Below are 22223 nucleotides of genomic sequence, written 5' to 3'. Positions count from 1 at the left end.
ATGTACAGGAAGCCGCACCGGGTACAGTGGATACAATGTACCACACTGGCAGGTGTGGTGAACATCTGCTTAATATGGAAAGTCATCTTGGGGCCTGGGATGGGGGTGAGGAGGAGGTGTGGGGGCAAGTGTAGCACTTCCTGCAGTTGTAGGGGAAGGTGCCGGGTTTGGAGGGGAGTGTGGAGCGGACAAGGGAGTCGTGGTCTCTCTGGAAGGCAGACGAGGGTGGGGATGGAAAAACATCTTGGGTGGTGGGGTCGGATTGTAGATGGCGGAAGTGTCAGAGGATAATGTGTTGTATCCGGAGGTTGGTGGGGTGGTGTGTGAGGACGAGTGGAATCCTCTGGGGACGGTTGTGGCGGGGGCGGGGTGAGGGATGCGTTGCGGGAAACGTGGCCAAGGGACTTCTCGACTACTGTGGGGGGTAAGTTGCGGTCCTGGAAGAACGTGGACATCTGGGATGTGCGGGAGTAGAATGCCTCATCTTGGGAGCAAATGCGGCGGAGGCGGAGGAATTGGGAATGGGATTTTTGCAGGAGGGTGGGTGGGAGGAGGGGTATTCTAGGGAGCTCTGGGAGTCGGTGGGCATCAGGGCAACTGTCTGTGAGGAGTTTGCATGTTCTCCATGTTCTCCATGTCTGTGTGGGTTTCCTCCCAGTCTAAAGATGGGCAGGTTAGGGTGGGATTGGCCGTGCTAAATTGCCGCATAGTGTCCAGGGATGTGCAACTGAGTTGGCCAGTTGTGGGAAGGGATAGGGATGGGTCAGGGTGGGATGCTCCTCAGAGGGCCAGCATGTACCTGTTGGGCCAAAAAGCCTGTCCCTACACTTTAAGGATTCTCGACTGCAGAGCTTAGAAGCTATGGGAAGGCTCAGCTCTGTCAGTTGCCACTTGTCATGAAGGGGTCCTGTTTAGAGGCTTCACCAGGTTGACACCTCATCTTCAGGTATAAAACTGTGTGAAGCTGGAGGAACACAGCAGGCCAGGCAGCATCAGAGGAGCAGGAATGCTGACGCTTTGGGTTGGGCCCCTTCCCCAAAACGGCAGCTTTCTTGCTCCTCTGATGCTGCCTGGCCTGCTGTGTTCCTCCAGCTCCACACTTATCTCCGACTCCAGCACCTTCAGGTTTGCCTGGTGCTGCTCCTGCTCCTGTCGTGCCCTCCTGCACTCTCCATTGAACCAGGGCTGATCCCCTGGCCTGATGGTGATGGTTGAGTGGGGGATATGCCAGGCCATGGGGTTACAGATTGTGCTGGAGTACAATCCGGCTGCTGTTGATGGTCTCCAGTGCCTCGTGGATGCCCAGTCTGAAGTTGCTAGCTCTGTGTGACGTCTGTCCCATTGAGCACACAGATAGTGCCACACAACACGATAGAGGTTATTCTCAATGCGTAAGGCTAGACTGGTAAGGAGGTGGTCAAGTAAGTGCTTCCCTCACCACCTACTGCAGACGCATCGCCTCCCCCCCAGCCTCTGTCCCCACTCAAGGGGAGAGCTGGATGGAACCGAGTAACAGCAGCCATGAGAACTGGAGATGGGGATGTTGTGGCTAGCAATGAACTTTATTCGACATTTTTTTTTCGTTAAATTAAGAACACACACACACACACACACATACACGCACAAAACAGTTCAGAAACTTATTTTTAAAAAAACCCACAAGGGAGTGACAGTGCTGTGTGGTCCCAAGGAAAAGCGGGTGGAGGGGACCAAAAGCGAGATAGGCCCGGGGCTGTGAACACCACCCTGTCAGTCCGAGACCTCCCTGCAAAGCTCTCGCTCCTCACTTGTAGAATTCATGTTCCTGCTCGTCCTTCTTAATAACGGTCTTGTACGCTTTCTCAAAGTCTTTGGCCAGCACGATGTAGCGATTCTCACGGACCGCCAGCATTCCAGCCTGAGTTGGGGGTTGGGGGACAGAATTCGAGATACAGAAATTCAAATCTCTCCCGAGACGAGGCAGCGAAGGGGTTTAGGCCAGTCCGCTAGACACAATCATGACTGATTGTCCAAGTCCAGGCCCGCTCCCATCTTTTCTCATTTCCCCCACCCCGCAACGTCCTTCAATCCTCCCTCAGCCTCAGCCTGCACAGTCACTGCTAGGTTCCCATCTCAATTATTCCCCCAGGCAGAGCATTCCAGAACCTACCTCCCTCCTGGGGAAGACAGTTTCCTCAACTCCTCTCTAAACTATTGTCAGCTTTTTTTTTTACAAAAAGTGGCAATGTCCCCTTATTCTTACCCCTTCAACTAAGGGAAACAGCTGCTTCCTACCTACCCCGTCCATGCCAATCTGATACCCCTCTATCAGGTTTCCCTCCCCACCCCGGCCCCCAGCTCCAGAATAAACAACCCGAATTTATCCTGCCTCTGTTCGTCACAAACTTCTACATAGCAGCCAGCATTTGGGGAATCTCGTCTGCACGCCATCCAGTGCAATCCCATTCCCTCCTACAGAGCAGAGACCAGAACTGTACACACTGCTCCGGCCTCACCAAAATCCCGTACAGCTCCGACACCACCTCACGGTGCAGAAACAGGCTGTTTGTCCAGTGGGGAAAGGGGGCGAGAGCTGTGATGAACAGCACAGGGTGGCTTAAGGGGTCACCTGCAAACACTCGGAGCAGCGAGATAAAAAGGACGCTCATGCCAGGCGACAGTGGTGTCTGAGAGAACAGGGGCGTAGGCCAATCATGGCTCATCTTTCAAAACATACACATGACCAACTTGAAATAGGGTCGTACAATAACTCGGCCCTTTGGCCCAACTCCGTCCCCTCCACCCCTCGGAATCCCGACAGCACCCAAACACTGTATCTGACTCCAGTCCCCGGACTGGTCATACGACTGGACGAGTCACCCAGGGGCCTGTTGTCCAGGGAGACGTGGGTTCAAATCCTGCAGCCGGTGACCGGCATAACTTCAATTCGAGGAATCGGTCTGGAATTGGAACCTCATCTTGGGGACAGGGAGTGTGTGCACACGTGCAGAAATCCGTGAAACTATCATCGACTGGCATCAAAATACACCCAGGTGAACGTTGCTAATCTCCTTCGGGGAAGGAAATCTGTCATTCTTAGCCAGGCTGGAATATACACCTGACTCCAGGTCTACACAGCGATGGGTCATTCATAACTCGCCTGTGGGAAATTCGCATTAAATCCCTGCGCTGTCCGTATCCCGCAGGACAAAATCAAACTTAAATAAGAAAGCGATGGGCCCGACAATGCATGAAAGGGAGTAGTCCCTTAGGTAAAGGGACTGAAGGAAGCAGCAGAGACAGAAACTGCTGGGAGAAGCTCAGCAGATGTGGCGGACAGAGCGGAGAGAAATCAGAGATTACTGTTTCAGGTCCAGTGGCCCTTCCTGATGGTAGCTGGGGAAATGCTGGTTTAAATGTAGAAGATAGGGTGGGGGAAATGGGCTAAGGTGTAAACCAAGGGTAGGGATTGAGCCCAAACAGACAGAAGAACAGTTGGACAAACAAAGGAGTGGCTGGGGAGGGTGAATGGGCACTGTTAGTAGCTAATAACGGGGTGTGTAACGGCAGGCTGTGTGGTAACAAGGCCTGGTGTGTGGAGTGTGGGAGCTGGGACATGGAGGGTTCAGGCCCTATAATTGTTGAACTCGATATCGAGTCCGGAGGGCTGTAGGGTCCCCAAGTGGAAAATGAGGTGTTGTTCTTCCAGCCTGCGCTGGGCTTCGCTGGAACACTGCGGCAAGCCGGAGACAGAGATATTGGCCGGGGAACAGGGTAGTGCATGAAAGTAACAGGCAACAGGTAGTTCAGAGATAATGAGAACTGCAGATGCTGGAGAATCCAAGATAAAACAAAAGTGTGAAGCTGGATGAGCACAGCAGGCCAAGCAGCATCTTAAAGGAGCACAAAAGCTGACATTAAGATGCTGCTTGGCCTGCTGTGTTCATCCAGCTCCACAGTTTGTTTTGTGAGAACGTAGATGTTCTACGAAGCGGTCACCCAGTCTACACTTTGTTTCCCCAACGTAGAGGGGCCCACATTGTGAGCAGCGAATGCAGTAGGCTAGATTGCGGGCATGTCTGGGGGCCTTTTGGATGTGTTGGGATTGAAAGGAGGACCTGGAGGGGTTCCTAAACTCCATGTGTGTAAACGGAGAACCTACTCCCTTCCAGTCAGCACCTCCTCGATCACAACAATTCACTGTGGCAATATATCAGTCAATCCCTGTCTCTCCCTCCTCCTGGGGGTCTTCCCCCCGCACCTCCTCCCCGCCCCATTCTCCTCAATCCCTCTCCCTCTGGTGACTGCCCCTGCCCCCCAAACCCCAGGACAGAGTCTCCCCACACACCCACTCCATGAAATCCCCCCGTGATACTGAACGGCCCGATTCAATCTCCCCCTTAACCTCCCCGCTCCAATAACACACTCCCAGTCTCCACTTCACGTCCCCATCCAGGAAACCTCCCGCTCCCAGAGCTAGAAGGGACCCAGAGATTCGAGTCAAGCGTGGAACGGAAGCACCGGAAGAGAGGGATCACTCCCCAAATCCAGCCAGCATTCCGGAATCTGGAAGCACACTCACCTCCTGACAGATGGAGTTGATGTCGGCCCCAGAGATCTTATCTGGTCGTGCGATGTCTACAGATTGCTGTAAAGGATAGAACAAAGTGGATCAGGGCCCACAGGGAGCGAGCCCACACGGGTTAATAGTGCTACCACCCATCCGACCGCCGTGTTCCTGCGAATGATCACCGGGGGCACCCTGGACTCTGGAAGCGCACTCAGGTCGGTTGGTGCAGAATCCTCCCTCGTGTGCCAGTTCGATCCGCACGCCAAACATTTTGGAGTGCTGATCCCCGAGCATGCTCGCACTGCCGACCCTGGGATCTTGCTCTGCCATCGCCGCAGCGACCTCCCCTCGGGGAAACATCCCTTGGCTGCAGATGCCCAGAGGTGATGATAGGCTCTACAGAAATGCAAGTTCCACTTCAGTGCCGTCGCTGTGGTGGTGGTGGGGGGTCTGAATGAGAGCTGGCTCACTGTGGTGCGAATGGGGGCAGGGGTTGAAACGCTGAATAAAAATGGTGGGGGGGGGGGGGGGGAGAGAAACAGTTATTTCAGATGCGGGCTGAGAACTCTCTTCTCTCCATCCCTTAGATGTTTGCACGTACCCTGACTTGAGGCGGGTTTTGGGGCGTCGGATAGTTTTTAAAAAGAAAGAGGGGGTCAGGGAGATATTGAAAAGGGCAATCGAAGAGTCTTTGAAGGGACCGAGGGGAGAATCAAGATTTTATGGAATGGCAGAGCTGGCTGAAGGGGCCAAATGGCCAGCTGGTCACACTGAATCCTCCTGGTTCCTCCAAATCAAATAAAACCATTGAGCAGATCTCGCCTTAAACCAGCTGAAGTATTGGGTTCGGAGGCCAGCAAGCTTCCTGGTAAATTTACACTCCACTCTCTGAGCCCCGGATCACCATCCGCCGGTGAGTGGTGGATCTGGATAGCGCCACACCAGAGCGCCGACAGATCCCATCCTCGAACCCTGCTTCCCGCTCCATCTCCCGGGCAAGGTTCCGGTGGGAGGTGCTGGAGAGGTCAGCTTTGCAGGCTGAACAGATTTCCCATGGGAATCTGGGGGTAGCCTGGGAGCTGGGGCAATTAGGGACGGGTGGCAGCCCAGCCAGAGAAACTCCAAAGTCGTTGAATACGCAAAGAGAGGCTGGGGGGGCGGGGGAGCGGCACAAAAGTGGGTAGAGGGAGGGAATAAGAAGGGCGGTGGGGCAGCAAAGGTCCAGGAGGTGCCCGCTCTGGGGTGGGTGGAAGGCTAACCCACATCTCCCACTGCCCCATTCCCCTGTATACACCCAGCACCCCCTCCCCCTAGCCTGCACCCCAGTGGATGGGCAGAGGAAGGATACAGTCCTCCAGGTCCACCTCCTCAGACAGGTTCATCTTGCCGGTGATGGTGGTGAAGATCAGGCGTTTCTGTCGGCGGTCAGGCAGGGGGAACTCAATCTTACGATCCAGCCGCCCGGGCCGTAGCAGGGCTGGGTCCAACGTATCCGCGCGGTTGGTAGCCATGATCACCTGTAGTCGGAGAGAGTGGGGTTAGAGCCGAGGGGGCACCGTGCTGCCCATTAACAATCCCATAGCTGTGACTGGGGTGGACGGAGCTGCACTGTTTTCTCCGGGACCCCGCCGGTCCTGATATTTATCCCTTGAGTAACACAATCACCAGAAATGCAGGATTGGGATCATGGTCAGAGTGAGGTCGGAGGGAGCTTGATGCGATTGTTACAGAACAGCAGCCACTGTTGTTGAGAGAAGTTAAGCGCTGGGCTGGGAAGTGATTTGGAACCCAGCCTGAGGCAGGAGCGTGTGCCAGGCTGCTGGAACTTTACACTGCATTCAGCTCCCGCAATCCTGCAGAAGGACGTGGGAGGGAGGGAATAACGAAGGCTGTCCTTCAGCAAATGTTTGTTTTAGACGCCTCTGTTCAAATTCGGGCGCTGAGAGACACAGGAGCTTCCCCCTGAGGAAATGCTGCTGCCTGGGGCACGCACTGACAAACTATACTGCAGCCAGGGCTCAGGGCAAACTCAAATACTGTTACCCCGCACGCACCCTACGCCCCCACCCCCCCCCCCCCCCCGCCAGCCCGTCTCTGACAAAAACCCCCCTCCCCCCCAGGCCCATCTCTGACAAAAGCCCCCTTGCGCCCCCCCCCCCCCCCCCACTCCCCCAGCCCCGACCCGCCTCTGGCAAAACCCCTCTCCGCCGCCGACCCCCCTCACCCCGAGCCTGCCTCTGACAAAACACCCCTCCCCCCCCACCCCCGTGCCATCTCTGACAGAACCCCCTCCCCCCCCGGCCCGTCTCTGACAGCCCCCCTCCTGCCTATCTGAAACCCTCCTCTGCCAGCCCCCTCCATACCTCTGTCACCATCTCAAGGCACTTACACACCATTACATGATGTTACTGGGGTTCACATACAACACTCTGCTCAGACAGACACTGTTTCTGTCGCTTGCTGGCAGAGTCACGCTTCACACCCCTCACCCTACCGTTCCTCCAGGTTCCGCACCCCCCCACCCCTGCTTCAACACATCAACATCATTCACTTTGACCACTCCCTGTGGAAGCAAGCCTGCATTCCTTCCCCATTGGGACACATTTCTCCTCAATTTCCCTTTGGATTTATTCAGGACAGTCTTCTATCAATAGACCCTTGTTCTGGTCTCCACCCCCCCACCCGACAGTGGGAACATTTTCTCAGAGTCTCCCCAATTAAAACCCATTTTAGAGGGTTAAACCCCTCGGGGGGAAAACAGGCTCAGATTGCTCCCAACCTGTAGAACTGCACACGACAGGGACATGCATACTCTCCGATGCAGGATCTTGCTGGTACTGTGCACGGCTCCTAATCCCGAAAGCTGACATATTCCCAAGTGAGGATGGGGAGGGGCTCGGAGGGGAACTTGCAGGGGGTGGTGTTCCCATGGACCTGCTGCCCCTTGTCCTTCCCGATGGAAGTGGCCGCGGGTTTGGAAGGTGCTGCCTGAGTGGCCTTGGTGAGTTCTGAAGAGCATCTTGTGGATGGTACACACCGCTGCGACTGAGCGTCGGTGGGGGGAGGGAGTGGGATGTTTGTGGATGTGGGGCCGATCGAGCGGGGGCTGCTCTGTCCTGGATGGTGTCGAGCTTCTTGAGTGTTGGTGGAGCTGTCCCCATCCAGGGGCAAGTGGGGGTATTCCATCCCCTCCTGACTTGTGCCTTGTCGATGGTGAGACGGGGCTTTGGTGGTGGTGGTTTTTGGGGGCGGGGCGGGGCGGGGGGGTGTCAGGACGGGAGTTACTCGCTACAGGATTCCCAGCCTCTGACCTGCTCTTGTAGCTGCTGTGTTTAAGTGGTGGGTAACAGTTTAATTTCTGGCTGCAAGAACGGGGCAGACACTGGGAAACTGGCAGGTGCCCAGGTGACTCTCTAACCCCCACACCTTAGTCAGTCTCTCACCTTGACGTTGACATTCTGGTCAAACCCATCCATTTGGTTCAGGAGTTCCAGTAAGATTCTCTGTACCTCTCTATCCGCTGGGAATAAAAACACAAGGTATTGCAGGAGAGACAGAAACAAAAATAAAACGGCATTCCCTCCCCATCCACCTCAACCTGTGCCCCCCGCCACCATGGAAATTATAACAACCTGCATTCCTATAGCACCTTCAACCCCATAGAGCATTCCCCAAGACAATGCAGGGTTCATCGCAATTACACAAAGTGACAAGTGACCAGGAGCTCAGTCACAAGAAGCATTTATTTTGAAACAAGCCTCCGAAAGGGAAAAGGGTTGGAGGAGCGTTCGAGGGAGACAGGAATCAGAGGGAGAAAGAAAGAACCAGACTCACTGACACAGAGGAGAAGAGGGTTTAAAGAGGAAATTCCCCAGCTCAGGGCCCCAGGCAGCTGAAAAAACAGCCCACAATGGCAGAGCGATGGGAATGAGGGGTACCTGACAGGCAGGGAAAGTAGAGAGGGTGTACAGGGAGAGCGGAGGGGTTTACAGAGGTGCGGGGGGGGGGGGGGGTGTGTGTAGGGGGACAGAGGGGGTGACAGAGGTGCGGGGGGGTCGGAACGCTGACTGTTCATTTACCTCCCGTCTGAGCATCAAACCGTTTGGTTGCGATCGCATCGATCTCATCGATGAAGATGATCGCTGGAGCGTTCTCCTTGGCCAGTCTGAAAACGTCCCTGACCATGCGGGGCCCCTCACCCAGGTACTTCTGGACAAATTCCGAGCCCACCACACGGATAAAGGCAGCTGGGAGAACCACAGAAGGGTCAGCAACACAGGAACAAGAGGCCATTCAGCCCCCCCTCTTTGAGCCTGGCACACAGTCGTCACTCAGACTCCTTGACCCCATTCCTTTATTCCGGGTCCTCACGATCGCTCTGGGGCTTAACTCCATGTACTCAGCTTTGCCTCAGACCCACTACACCTTCATATATTGCGGAGTCAAAATCCCTCACTGATTAGTTACTATTTGTGGAAGAGATGCAAAAGCTTCTGTCAGCATCTGTGTGAAAAAGAGTTTTTAAGTTTTAAAATCTCACACCATTCAATCTGATCTTCGCTGATTTTGATCTTAACTCAATGTAATCGCCCCTGTTACAGCAGCTTTACTCTCTCTGGAATTTCAAAAATCTCTCCAAGGAGGAAGAGGAGTATTGGAACCTGTGTGTGTGGAGCTGACATCTCTAGTTGCAACACATCCTTCCTACGGTGCGCTCACCAGGAGTGCACACAGTACGCCAGCTGTGGTTTCAACGTTACACCCAACTCCCTCATAACCTAGACCCTCTGGTGGAGGGTCTAGGCCTGAGACATCAGCTTTTGTGCTCCTGGGCCTGCTGTGTTCATCCAGCCTCACAGTTCATTATCTTGGATTCTCCAGCATCTGCAGTTCCCATTATCCCTCATAACCTCCCTGTACTTGTACTCATAAAAAGGCCAATAGTCCGTGCCCCTTCTTAACCATCGTATCCATCTGTCCTGCTCCTTGAAGGAGTCGAAAGACATGTACACTAAGGTCCCTATGATCTTCCTAGGCTCCTTCCATACATCATGCCCTCCCTTGCCTTGTCAGTCCTCCCAAAGTGCATCACCTCACACTTTTCAGGATTAAATTCCATTTGCTACTGTACAGCCTGCCTGACCAGCCTGTATCGTACTGTAACCAGAGGCTTTCCTCCTCACTATTTACCACACACCAAATCTGCAACATCTGTGACATTCCTGATCAATCCTCCTCATTCATTAACAGTCCATTCGTGTCCCACAAACAGTGAGGGACCCAGCACCGAACCTTGTGTTATGCCACTGCAGACAGGCTTCCCGTCACACAAACACCCTTTGACCATCACCCCCTGCCTCCTGCCAATTCTGGGTCCAATTTGTCAAATGTGATTTGATTTATTGCTGTCAATTCACCTCGATATCGTGAACAGTATTGTTTCACATGCTAAGCAGACAAATCATATGTACGCCAGGGAATCAGAACAGGATTATAGTGTTACAGCTGTAAAGAAAGATCATCTTTGATATTGGAGAGGTCTGTTCAGAATTCCGATAACAGCAGAAAAGCAGCTATTCCTAAATTGCCTCCTCTTCCTCAGGGGGCTTCGGAGATTCGGCACGTCCATTAGGACCCTCGCCAGCATTTACAGGTCGGCCACAGGCTCTGCCCAGGTTTGGAAGAAATGGTGGAGAGTTGCTAACACAGCCCAGTCCATCGCAGAAGCCAACCTTCCATCCGATGACTCCAACTACACTTCTCGTTGCCAGCATGAAAGGCCGCTCCCAGGCTGGTAAGACACTCTTCCATGATAACAGATTCAAGAACAGCTTCTTCCCCAACTGTTATCAGGCTCCTGAACGTACCTCTCATTTCATATCTGAGGGTGATCTCTCACGGTGTGCACTGTAACCTGTTCGCCTCGATCTGAGCTCCCTATGATCAGTATGACCCCGTTTGCCGTGATCTGCCTGTACTGCTCACAAAAGAAAACAAGACTTTTCACTGTACTTAGAGACGTGAGACAACAATAGATCAAATCCAACTATCCAGGGTTGGACAGGTTCTTAATTCCTTGACCAGTCTGCCACGCAAGACCTTGTCAAGAGCATTCCTGAAGTTTATAAAGTTGACATCCACCGCACTGCCATCAGCTACACACCTCGTCACCTGCTCAAAAAAATTCAAACAAATTTGTTAGGCACGATCTAGGCCTTTCCAAAGCAGGGCTGACACGAATCATTGCCTCTCTAAGACTGAGTGGTCCGCTGACCGAAGGGTGCCCAAAAGGCCTGGAGCAGAGTTACCTGTTGTGTGATGAGCCACAGCTTTCGCCAGCATGGTCTTCCCACAGCCTGGTGGGCCGTACATCAGCACCCCGCGCGGAGGGTCAATGCCGATCTGCGGAAATGCAAAGGGTCAAGGTTCACCATGGGTCTGCCGGTGCCCGCACCGAGACTGACCGGGAGGCGGTCTCAGCTCACCCTCGCTCACATCCCAGGGCCTGCCCGTCACCCCCACACACCCCAGAGCCCGCTCCGGGACTGACCGGGAGCCGGTCTGAGCAATACACAGCTCCCCGCCACCCCCACGCACCCCAGAGCCCGCTCCGGGACTGACCGGGAGCCGGCCTGAGCAATACACAGCGCCCTTACACATTCTGGACAGTGGCAAAGGTACGATACTGGCATACTGGCCAGGAGCTGGGATCGGACTATGTAGATTCACTCACCACCTGGGCATAACCAAGTGGCAACTGGGAAGTGTGGATGGGGTGGAGACAAGGTGGCGGCGCGGAGGGAGGGAGGGAGATGAGGGGTTGAGAGGACAGAGAGGTAGAGGAATGGTTGGGGAAGGATAAGAGGAAGGGGGGGATGAGGGTGGGAGAGTGAGAAAAGGAAGGATTGGGGGAGGGGGCAGGTGTGGAGAGAGGGAGGAGGAAGAGAAGAAGTGGGAGGGATGGAGGGGACTGCAGTGGGGGAGAGGATAAAGGGTGGCAGAGAGGGAGGTGGGAGATTGGGGGTAAAGGATAGAGGGCGGAGGGAGGTGACAAGGAGGGTGTGGGGGGGGGGTGCGAGAGGAGGACAATGGCGGGGGGGGGGGGGGGGGGAGAAAGAGAGAGACTGAAGGGAGCGGGGAAAACAATATAGACTTGCATTCGCCTGGCGCCGGTCACCACCCCAGGACATCCTGAAGCCCCACAGCCAGCTTAGGCTTCACATCCAGACCGGGGGGTCACCGCCATGATGGAGGAAAACACCTCGGTCAACTACTGCACAGCAAGATCCCACTAATGGCAGCATTAGAATGACTCGCACCACCTCTTCTGTTTATTTAGTGGGTGTGGGGTCTGCGATGGCAGAGTTGGGTTGGGTTGGGGTAGGTGGTCTGGGAGGGGCTTACCTGTTTGTAGAGCTCAAAGTGAGTGAGGGGCAGCTCCACAGCCTCTCGCACCTCCTGCTTCTGGATGTCCATGCCTCCGATATCGGAGTACAGCACGTCCGGCTTCTGGTCTGTCGACGAGAAAACCAGGGTCACTGGGGTGGGCTGAACTGTACGCTCACAGCCCTGCCACTCCCCTGGCCACCCCTCCCACTGCAAGCCTGGCCTCAATACCCCAGCACAGAGGCCGCTCTGCCCATCTACCCTGTTAGCTCACTCCAATTAAATCCCCACACCCTCCAAACACTTGCACAGCCTCTGCAAACACCCATCTCTCCATCCCCCCCACCCCCGATTCCTTCTCCTTTTGGAAGTTCCTATGGAACACGGTCTCCCCCCCAAAAAACGTTGGAGATTTTGAACGGCCCAATTCCATCTCCCACTTAACCTTCCCTGTTCCGAGGGGGAAGGGTCATAGCTCCTGGCAGTCTCCCTCTGTCTGAGCTGAAGCTACCCCCCACCTCCCCGGCTGTACTTTGCAAACTAAGGGGGCATGGCCCAGACACGAAGGGCCCAGTTCCGTTGGGATCGGGCTACAGAACAAGAAAACGGTTTAGTGACAGCTCTCTCGTTTTCGCAGCCTCGCTCCTGCAGAAACATGCAGCTAACGCCTTCGTTTTTGACACTGAATTTTCCAGAGAAACAGGCCACGTGGCCCCGCTATTTCCTGCTGGCAATCCTGCTCGATTCCAGCCGCTCCTACTTTGTGATCCTGTAGCCCCCACTTCGATACATCGAGGCAATTCACCTCGACGTCTCCCTGCAGGAGACAGTCCCACATTCCCTCACACACCCCCCACCCCAAATCCCTGCAGGAGACACACACACCTCCCCCCGCCACCACCCAACCACAAATCCCTGCGGGAGACAGTCCCACATTCCCTCTTCCCACATTTGTCACCTCCCCAACTCCCTGCAGAAAGACATTTCTCCCAAATTCTCTATCAGATTTACTCGGGACTTCTTTCGAAGGCTCCCCGTTGTGGTCTCCTCTGCAAATGCCTGCCGCCTCTTCCTCTCTCTTGCACCAACCCCTCCCCGCCATCACCACCACCGCGCCCCCTCCCCAGCCTAATACACCCACACCATGTCTGCCTCCCCGATCGAAGCCCCTTTCATAATGTTGCCTTGTGCAGGCCGCCCGCTCTCTGACAGACAGCCAGCCCCCACCTCTCGCTCTGGCCCTGGCAGGAAGCTGGTACCTGAGGTCAGCATCATGATACTGCTATCGGCCTCTGGGGGCAGGACATCGACGAGGGCGTTGCTGTGTTTGTGCAGAGCGACTGAAGCGTTGGGTTTCAGCAGCTCCCGGTCAATGGTGCTCAGGATCCGCACGTAGTAATTGGAGCCTGGGGCGGGCAGAGGGAGTGACAAAAACACAGAATGAGAGTCTGGGTGAACTCACCACCTGTAGCCAGCGCAGGAACTGGGGCGATCGGGTCGGCACTGGTGTGTCAAGCCCTTCCCCAGGAACACAGTATTAACCATCCGGGTGGGTGAGGCAGATGGAAAGAGAGCGTGCATCACAGCAACACTTCAGCACAAACAGGAGAGTGGGTCACAGGCCGGATACGCTGTAAAGGGATGCAGACCAGTTAAGGGATCTTTGTGGCGTCGGTGGGGGGGGGGAAGCAGGAGGTTTACAGCACGGAGCATAACATAGAATGAAGGTGACACAACAGCAGAGAAGAGAAAAAAGAACTACTGGTAATTTAGTGGGAAAGAGAGCGAGCGCGTGAGATGATGTTGTGGGGGGTGAGAGCGAGCGCGCGAAATGACGTTGTGGGGGGGTGAGAGCGAGCACGCAAGATGACGTTGTGGGGGGGTGAGAGCGAGCGCGCGAGATGACGTTGTGGGGGGGGTGAGAGCGAGCGCGCGAGATGACGTTGTGGGGGGGGGGGGGTGAGAGCGAGCGCGCGAGATGACGTTGTGGGGGGGTGAGAGCGAGCGCGCGAGATGACGTTGTGGGGGGGGTGAGAGCGAGCGCGTGAGATGACGTTGTTGGGGGGTGAGAACGAGCGCGTGAGATGACGTGGGGGGGGGTGAGAGCGAGCGCGTGAGATGGCGTTGCGGGGGGGGTGAGAGCGAGCGCGTGAGATGACGTTGCGGGGGGGGTGAGAGCGAGCGCGTGAGATGACGTTGGGGGGGGGGGGGTGAGAGCGAGCACCTGAGATGATGTGGGGGGGGGGGGGTGAGAGCGAGCACGTGAGATGATGTGGGGGGGGGGGGGGTGAGAGCGAGCACGTGAGATGATGTGGGGGGGGGGGGTGAGAGCGAGCACGTGAGATGATGTGGGGGGGGGTGAGAGCGAGCACGTGAGATGATGTGGGGGGGGTGAGAGCGAGCACGTGAGATGATGTGGGGGGGGGTGAGAGCGAGCACGTGAGATGATGTTGGGGGTGGGGGGTGAGAGCGAGTGCGTGAGATGTTGTGGGGGGGGGGTGTGAGCGAGCGCGTGAGATGATGTGGGGGGGGGTGTGAGCGAGCGCGTGAGATGATGTTGGGGGGGTGTGAGCGAGCACGTGAGATGATGTTCGGGGGTGATGAGAGCGAGCACGTGAGATGATGTTGGGGGGGGGGGGGGAGATGAGAGCGAGCACGTGAGATGATGTTGGGGGGGATGAGAGAGAGCGCGTGAGATGATGTTGGGGGGGGGGGGGGGGATGAGAGAGAGCGCGTGAGATGATGTTGGGGGGGGTGAGAGCGCGTGCCTGAGATGATGTTCTTCCCACCCACCCCCCCAACAAATGCAAGGCAGAGTCTGTGAGAACAAAAAGAGGAAGAAAAAGAATATATTCAGGGCTCAAGTTTGAAAGAACTTCGATTGCTGGAGGGGGCAGACAGGGAGTAGAGCAGTGTTTGGGGCGGGGGGGGGGGCCATCGGTCACAGTGAGGTTAGCCACGTTCCCATCAACTGCAGCAGCAGGCCAAAGGGGGCAGTCCTCCCACCGACGTCATCATTGTGATGGGCCGAACGGTGGAGCGGAAGCTCTGGGATTCAGTTCTGGTGAATTCCCGGTGGGTGGGCGCACCGTGCTCCCTCGAGTAGCAGGCAGTCCAAGGCTATTCGGGACAGCAGCTGGGGAAGTGGGACAGGAAATGCAGCGGGGAGATCACAGGAGAAGGAGAGCCCTGTCAGAGACTTCCCGAGTGGGAGGGGAACAGCAGGATCATGACAGGCGAGGGGCGTGGAGTGGGGTATCACCAGGCCACCCTGCGTCTCTCTCTCTCTGGCACACCTACCCGTGGTGGAGCCCACGATGGCAGTGTTCTGGTCAACTGCCTCCAGGAACTGCCCAATGACCAGCGGGATGCTCTGGATCCTCTTCACTTCCTCCTGGGCATGCAAGAACTCCTTCTTCAGGTTCTTCTGCTCATCCTTAATGTACTCTTCCTGCACCTCTAGGAACTCCAGCTCCTGCTGCAGCTTCTGCAAGCAAACAGGCAGAGAGTCAGTGCAGAGCAAGTGCTGCACTATGGGAATGTGACTTGTTCAGATGGGATATTAAATCAAGACAACAAGGTGTAGAGCTGGATGAGCACAGCAGGCCAAGCAGCATCTTAGGAGCAGCAAAGCCTTGTTATCTCCGATTCCCCAGCATCTGCAGTTCCTACTATCTCTGAATCAGGCAAATAAGTTGGTTTAGATAATAAAGTGTGAGGCTGGATGAACACAGCAGGCCAAGCAGCATCTCAGGAGCACAAAAGCTGACGTTTCAGGCTTAGACCCTTCATCAGTACTCATCACCCTCTTGCTGTGGTTTCTGGGAGTTTGCTGTGTACACATTAATGGCTACGTTTCCCACAATCCAACAGCCACCTCCCATCAGTTGAGGCCCTTTGGTGGTCTCTCCAGATACTAGCTCACTCACCTTGTAACGAGTGTACAGATCCTCCAAATCCTCAGGCTCAGGGGCAAGAAAGGACAGGCCAGTGTGAGGCCTGGACGACATCAGCGCAGGAATGTCATCCTGTGAACACACAGGGGCCAACGTCACGGCGGCAATCACACCACAGCGGAGCAGGCGTAGCACGCAACCCGGCCCCCACCAACTATGCAAACCGTGTCCCTCCCTGCAGCAACCACCCCACCACCAGCCACCCGTCTCCCACGCCACAGCCACCCCACCCCCACCCGCTATGCAACCCGTCTCCCCTCCCTGCAGCGCCCCCCCACTCCCGCACTGCGACCCCAACAACCCATCTCCCTCCCCACCGCGATGTTTCCTCTTTCCCACAACCCATACAAACAGAGAAGGTTGGAGTGGGAGATGGCCATTCCGAACTGCCCCACCATTCTTCACAACTATGGTAATTGTCCAACTCAACAGCCTCATCCTGCTTTCTCCCCAGAACCTTTGATCCCATTCCCCCCTAGCTGTCATATCTAGTCGCCACTTGAACACATTCAGTGTTTTGGCATCGACTACTTCCTGTGGTAATGAATTCCACAGGATCTCCACTCTCTGGGTGAAGAAATGTCTCATGGAGAAATGGTCTGTCCCGAATCCTCAAACTGTGACCCCTGGTTCTGGGCACACCCACCATCGGGAACATCCTCTCTGCATCTACCCTGTCCAGTCCTATGGGAATTTTATAAGTCTCTATGAGATTCCCTTCATTTGTCTGAACTCCAGTGAAAACAATCCCAACCTAGTCAGTCAGTCTCTTGACATTTTTTCTGAAGGAGGGTCTACACCCAAAACGTCAGCTTTCCTGCTCCTCTGATGCTGCTTGTCCTGCTGTGTTCATCCAGATCTACAGCCTGTTATCTCAGTCTCTCCAGATATCTCAGTCTCACCAACCCCAGAACCAGCCTGGTAAACCTTCGCTGCACTCCCTCAAGAGCAAGAGCATCCTTCCTCAGAAAAGGAGAACAAAACTACACACAGTATTCTGGGTGTGGTCTCACCAAGGCCCTGTACAACAGTAACAACACATCCCTGCTCCTGTACTCGAAACCTCTCGCAATGAGTCTGATGCACAAGGACACCCAGATCCCACTGCACACTCCCCCCTCCCAATGTACAGCCTTTCAGGTAGTAATCTGCCTTCTTGTTTTTGCTTCCAAAGTGAACAACCTCACATTTATGCAAATCGTACTGTATCAGCCGTTGATGTGCCAACTCACCAAACCTGTCGAGATCATGCGGAAGGATCTCTACATCCTCCTCACAGTTCACCCTGCCACTCAACTTGGCATTATCTGCAAACCTGGGACTGTTATATTTTGTTCCCTCATCCACTAGTTCCCGCCTTCCAATTTGAAAAAGGACCCATTAATTCCTACTCTGTGCCAGTTTCCTATCCAACTCAATATGCTTCCCCCAATCCTACGTACATTAATCTTGAACATTAATCTCTTAAATGGGGTTTTGACAAACACATTCTGAAAGTCCAAATATATATCGACTAGCTCCCCCTTGGCAACTCTACTAGTTGCATAGAACATAGAACAGTACAGCACAGAACAGGCCCTTCAGCCCACGATGTTGTGCCGGCCATTGATCCTCATGTATGCACCCTCAAATTTCTGTGACCATATGCATGTCCTGCAGTCTCTTAAAATGTCCCCAATGACCTTGCTTCCACAACTGCTGCTGGCAACGCATTCCATGCTCTCACAACTCTCTGTGTAAAAAACCCGCCTCTGACATTCCCTCTATACTTTCCACCAACCAGCTTGAAACTATGACCCCCTCGTGTTAGTCATTTCTGCCCTGGGAAATAGTCTCTGGCTATCAACTCTATCTATGCCTCTCATTATCTTGTATACCTCAATTAGGTCCCCTCTCCTCCTCCTTTTCTCCAATGAAGAAAGTCCGAGCTCAGTCAACCTCTCTTCATAAGATAAACCCTCCCGTCCAGGCAGCATCCTGGTAAACCTCCTCTGAACCCTCTCCAAAGCATCCACATCTTTCTTATAATAGGGCAACCAGAACTGGACGCAGTATTCCAAGTGCGGTCGAACCAAAGTTTTATATAGAGCTGCAACAAGATCTCACGACTCTTAAACTCAACCCGCCTGCTAATGAAAGCCAAAACACCATATGCTTTCTTAGCAACCCCCTCCACTTGGGTGGCCATTTTAAGGGATTTATGTATCTGCACACCAAGATACCTCTGTTCCTCCACACTGCCAAGAATCCTATCCTTAATCCTGTACTCAGCTTTCAAATGCAACCTTTAAAAATGCATCACCTCGCATTTATCCAGGTTGAACTCCATCTGCCACCTCTCAGCCCATCTCTGCATCCTGTCAGTGTCCCGCTGCATCCTACAACAGCCCTCTATACTGTCAACGACACCTCCAACCTTTGTGTCATCTGCAAACTTGCCGACCCATCCTTCAATCCCCTCATCAAAGTCATTAATAAAAATTACAAACAGTAGAGGCCCAAGGACAGAGCCCTGTGGAACACCACTCACCACTGACTTCCAGGCAGAATATTTTCCTTCTACTACCACTCGCTGTCCTCTGTTGGCCAGCCAATTCTGTATCCAAGCAGCTAAGTTCCCCTGTATCCCATTCCTCCTGACCTTCTGAATGAGCCTACCATGGGGAACCTTATCAAATGCCTTGCTGAAGTCCATATACACCACATCCATAGCTCGACCCTCATCACCTTTTCTAGTCACATCCTCAAAGAACTCCTTAAGGTTTGGAGGCATGACCTGCCCCTCTCAAAACCGTGTTGACTGCATTTAATCAAGCCATGCTCTTCCAGATGGTCATAAATCCTATCCCTCAGAATCCTTTCTAACACTTTGCAGACTACAGACGTGAGACTTACTGGTCTGTAATCGCCAGGGATTTCCCTATTTCCTTTCTTGAAGAGAGGAATTACATTTGCTTCTCTCCAGTCCTCAGGTACGACTCCAGTGGAGATCGAGGATGCAAAGATCTCTGCGAGTGGCGAAGCAATTGCATTTCTCGTTTCTCAAAGCAGCCGAGGACAAATCTGGTCCGGGCCTGGCGACTTGTCAATCTTAATGTTTGACAAATTTTTCAGCACATCAGCTTCCTCTATCTCTATCCATTCCAGCATGCACACCTGCTCTTCAAAGGTTTCATTCACTACCAAGTTTGTTTCTTTCGTAAAGACAGAAGCAAAAAACTCATTTAGGACTTCCCCTACCTCCTCAGACTCCACACACAACTTCCCTATGCTATCCCTGATCGGCCCCACTCTTTCTTTGGCCATTCTCTTATTCCTCACATACATCTTCATAGAATTCAGACAGATTTGTCAAGCACAATTTCCCCTTCATAAATCCATGCTGACTCTGTCTGATCCTGCTACTGCTTTCCAAATGTTCTGCTATAAAAAGTCCTTGATAAGAGATTCATGAATTTTCCCCAATACCGATGTTAGGCTCACCAGTCTATAATTCCCTGTTTTCTCTCTCCCTCCCTTTCTGAATATTGGAGTGACATCAGCCACCCTCTAATCTGCAGGGACTGTTCCAGAGTCTATAGAATCCTGGAAGATGACGAGGAATGTATCCACTACTCCTAGGGTCACTTCTGTAAGTACTTTGGGATACAGATAGTCAGGGCCTGGGGATTTACCCACCTTCAATTCCGACAATTTTCCCAGCATCGTTTCTCTCCCAATATTGCTCTCCCTCAGTTCTTCCCTCTCACTAAATCTTGCCTCCTCCAACAATTCTGGTATCTCATCTGTGTCCTCTTTTGTGAAGACAGAACTAAAGTACGTATTCAGTTCCTCAGCCATTTCTTTGCCCCATGGTTACACGGTCCCCCATTTCTGTTTGTAGGGGACCATGATGTGTCTCTTTGGCAATCCTTTTCTCTTCACGTATATATAGAAACTCTTAGAGTCGGTCTTTACGGTCCCTGCAGGCTTACTTTAGTAATGTATTGCCCCCTTCTTAACCAATCCCTTGGTCCCTCTTTGCTGAATTCTAAACTGCTCCCAACCCTCAGATTTATTATTTTTCTTGGCCAATCTGTATGCTTCTTCCTTGGATCAGATACTATTCCGAATTTCCTTTGTAAGCCATGGATGGGCCCTCTTACATAATCTGCTTTAGTGACAGACAGGAATAAACAGTTGTTGCAGATCTCCCGTGCGTTCCTCGAATGTTTGCCATTGCCTACCCACCGCCATTCCCTTAAGCAACTCTCCCCAATCTATTCAGGCCAATTCATGCCTCATATCCTCATAGTTTCCTTTATTAAGGCTCAGCACCCTAATCTCTGAATCAACTACCTCACTCCCCAACTTGATTAAAAAATTCTGTCACGTTATGGTCGCTCTTCCCCGAGGGGTCACACACAGCGAGATTGTAATGGGAAGGGAATCATTACCATAGTACCCAGTCTAAGATGGCCTGCTCTCTACTTGGTTCCTCCACATATTGGTCAAGAAAACCATCGTGTATACCCTCGAGGAATTCCTCCTCTATGGCAACGTGGCTAGTTTGAATAGCCCAATCTAAGTGCAGATTAATATCATCCCTTATCACAGGCATCTCTAATTTTGTTTCATGCCATTCCCAATATCACCACTTTTTTGACCCTTGGTATTTCTCAACTCTACCCATACAGACTCCACATAGAACAGAGTGTAGAAGCCCTACAGAGTACAAGAGGTCATTCATTAAATCCACACTGACGCTTCGAGAAGCACCCAATCCAAAGACAACCGTCACCCAGACACTATGAGCAATTAAACATAACCATCTAAGCCTTGGACCGTGGGAAGAAACCAACGCAGACATGAGGAGAACATACAAACTGCATACACCCAGTCAGCCGAGGCTGGAATCGAACCCGAGTCCCTGGTGCGGTGAGGCAGCAGTGCCAACCACTGAGCCACCTGTGCCACTCATCGTCAGAGATAATATCCTTTCTTACAGTTGCGAGAGTTCCGTCTTTAACCAGTAATGCAAATCCACCCCCTTGTCCTTTGTACCCTAAATACCGAACACCCTGGGACATTCAGGTCCCATCCCTGGTCACCTTGCAGCCATATGACCAAACTCCCAATTGTATTGTACCTGTTTACATCTATCTGTGCAACGAGTTCATCCACTTTACTGCAGATGCAATAGCCCGTCTCTCGTGGCCACCACAATATCTCAGTCTTCCCCTCGACATGTCTGCCAGCCCCTCCCCCCACTTTCCTCCACAAATACCCCCCCTCACCAGCCCACAACCCTTCTAAAATAGCCCTTCCCCTCCCCAACTACCCCCTCCCCAAATACCTCTCTTCTCCACTCCCCTCCCCAAATACCCCCCTAGCCAGCCCACAACCCTTCAAAACTACCTTCCCCTCCCAACCACCCCAACCACCCCCCAATCCTGAATCCATCCCTTCCCCTCCCCTTATACCCCCCTCCCCACCCAAAATACCCGCTCCCCTTATACCCCCCTCCCCACCCAAAATACCCGCTCCCCTTATACCCCCCTCCCCACCCAAAATACCCGCTCCCCTTATACCCCCCTCCCCACCCAAAATACCCGCTCCCCTTATACCCCCCTCCCCACCCAAAATACCCGCTCCCCTTATACCCCCCTCCCCTCCCCACCCAAAATACCCGCTCCCCTTATACCCCCCTCCCCTCCCCACCCAAAATACCCGCTCCCCTTATACCCCCCTCCCCTCCCCACCCAAAATACCCGCTCCCCTTATACCCCCCTCCCCTCCCCACCCAAAATACCCGCTCCCCTTATACCCCCCTCCCCTCCCCACCCAAAATACCCGCTCCCCTTATACCCCCCTCCCCTCCCCACCCAAAATACCCGCTCCCCTTATACCCCCCTCCCCTCCCCACCCAAAATACCCGCTCCCCTTATACCCCCCTCCCCTCCCCACCCAAAATACCCGCTCCCCTTATACCCCCCTCCCCACCCAAAACACCCCCGCGACGCGCTCGCTGATGGTTTCACGGACGAAGCTCACTCACCTGTAATCGCTCCACCATCACCCCCAGCTCCTCCATTGCTGCTGTCTCACCGCGCCTTCCGGTTCACCGCCGGAAACCCTCAACACGCGGCGGCTGCCGGGAGATGTAGTTCACGCCGGCCCATGCTATGATGTCACTTCCTCTCCATGCAGGATACGGCCGGTCGGTCGGTTAGAAGTTGCTGGAAACACTCATGCAAGCTTGGCAGCATCCGTGTATGAAGATTCGGGGTGAACCTTTCCGCGCTCAGTCCCCACATTGTGTTTTCTTGAACTCCCCAGCTGCAGCGTTGCTT

At 53.8% G+C, this 22223-nt stretch overlaps 1 protein-coding gene across 1 annotated transcript; it reads right to left on the bottom strand.

The window, feature by feature from the left end:
* Positions 1 to 1543: 1543 nt before the first annotated feature.
* Positions 1544 to 22039, bottom strand: psmc4 (proteasome 26S subunit, ATPase 4). Its single transcript, XM_059644062.1, has 11 exons — positions 21929 to 22039; positions 15865 to 15963; positions 15236 to 15422; positions 13195 to 13341; positions 11954 to 12063; positions 10858 to 10951; positions 8629 to 8796; positions 7993 to 8069; positions 5898 to 6066; positions 4562 to 4617; positions 1544 to 1897 (listed from the first exon to the last, which is right to left on the bottom strand). Exons 1-11 carry the CDS (start codon positions 21962 to 21964, stop codon positions 1784 to 1786), a joined length of 1257 nt encoding a protein of 418 aa, XP_059500045.1. The 5' UTR covers positions 21965 to 22039; the 3' UTR covers positions 1544 to 1783.
* Positions 22040 to 22223: the final 184 nt, after the last annotated feature.

This window comes from Stegostoma tigrinum, unplaced genomic scaffold (assembly GCF_030684315.1).
Source record: "Stegostoma tigrinum isolate sSteTig4 unplaced genomic scaffold, sSteTig4.hap1 scaffold_484, whole genome shotgun sequence".
In the NCBI taxonomy this organism is placed as follows: domain Eukaryota; kingdom Metazoa; phylum Chordata; class Chondrichthyes; order Orectolobiformes; family Stegostomatidae; genus Stegostoma; species Stegostoma tigrinum.
This window is presented reverse-complemented; position numbering and strand designations above follow the sequence as displayed.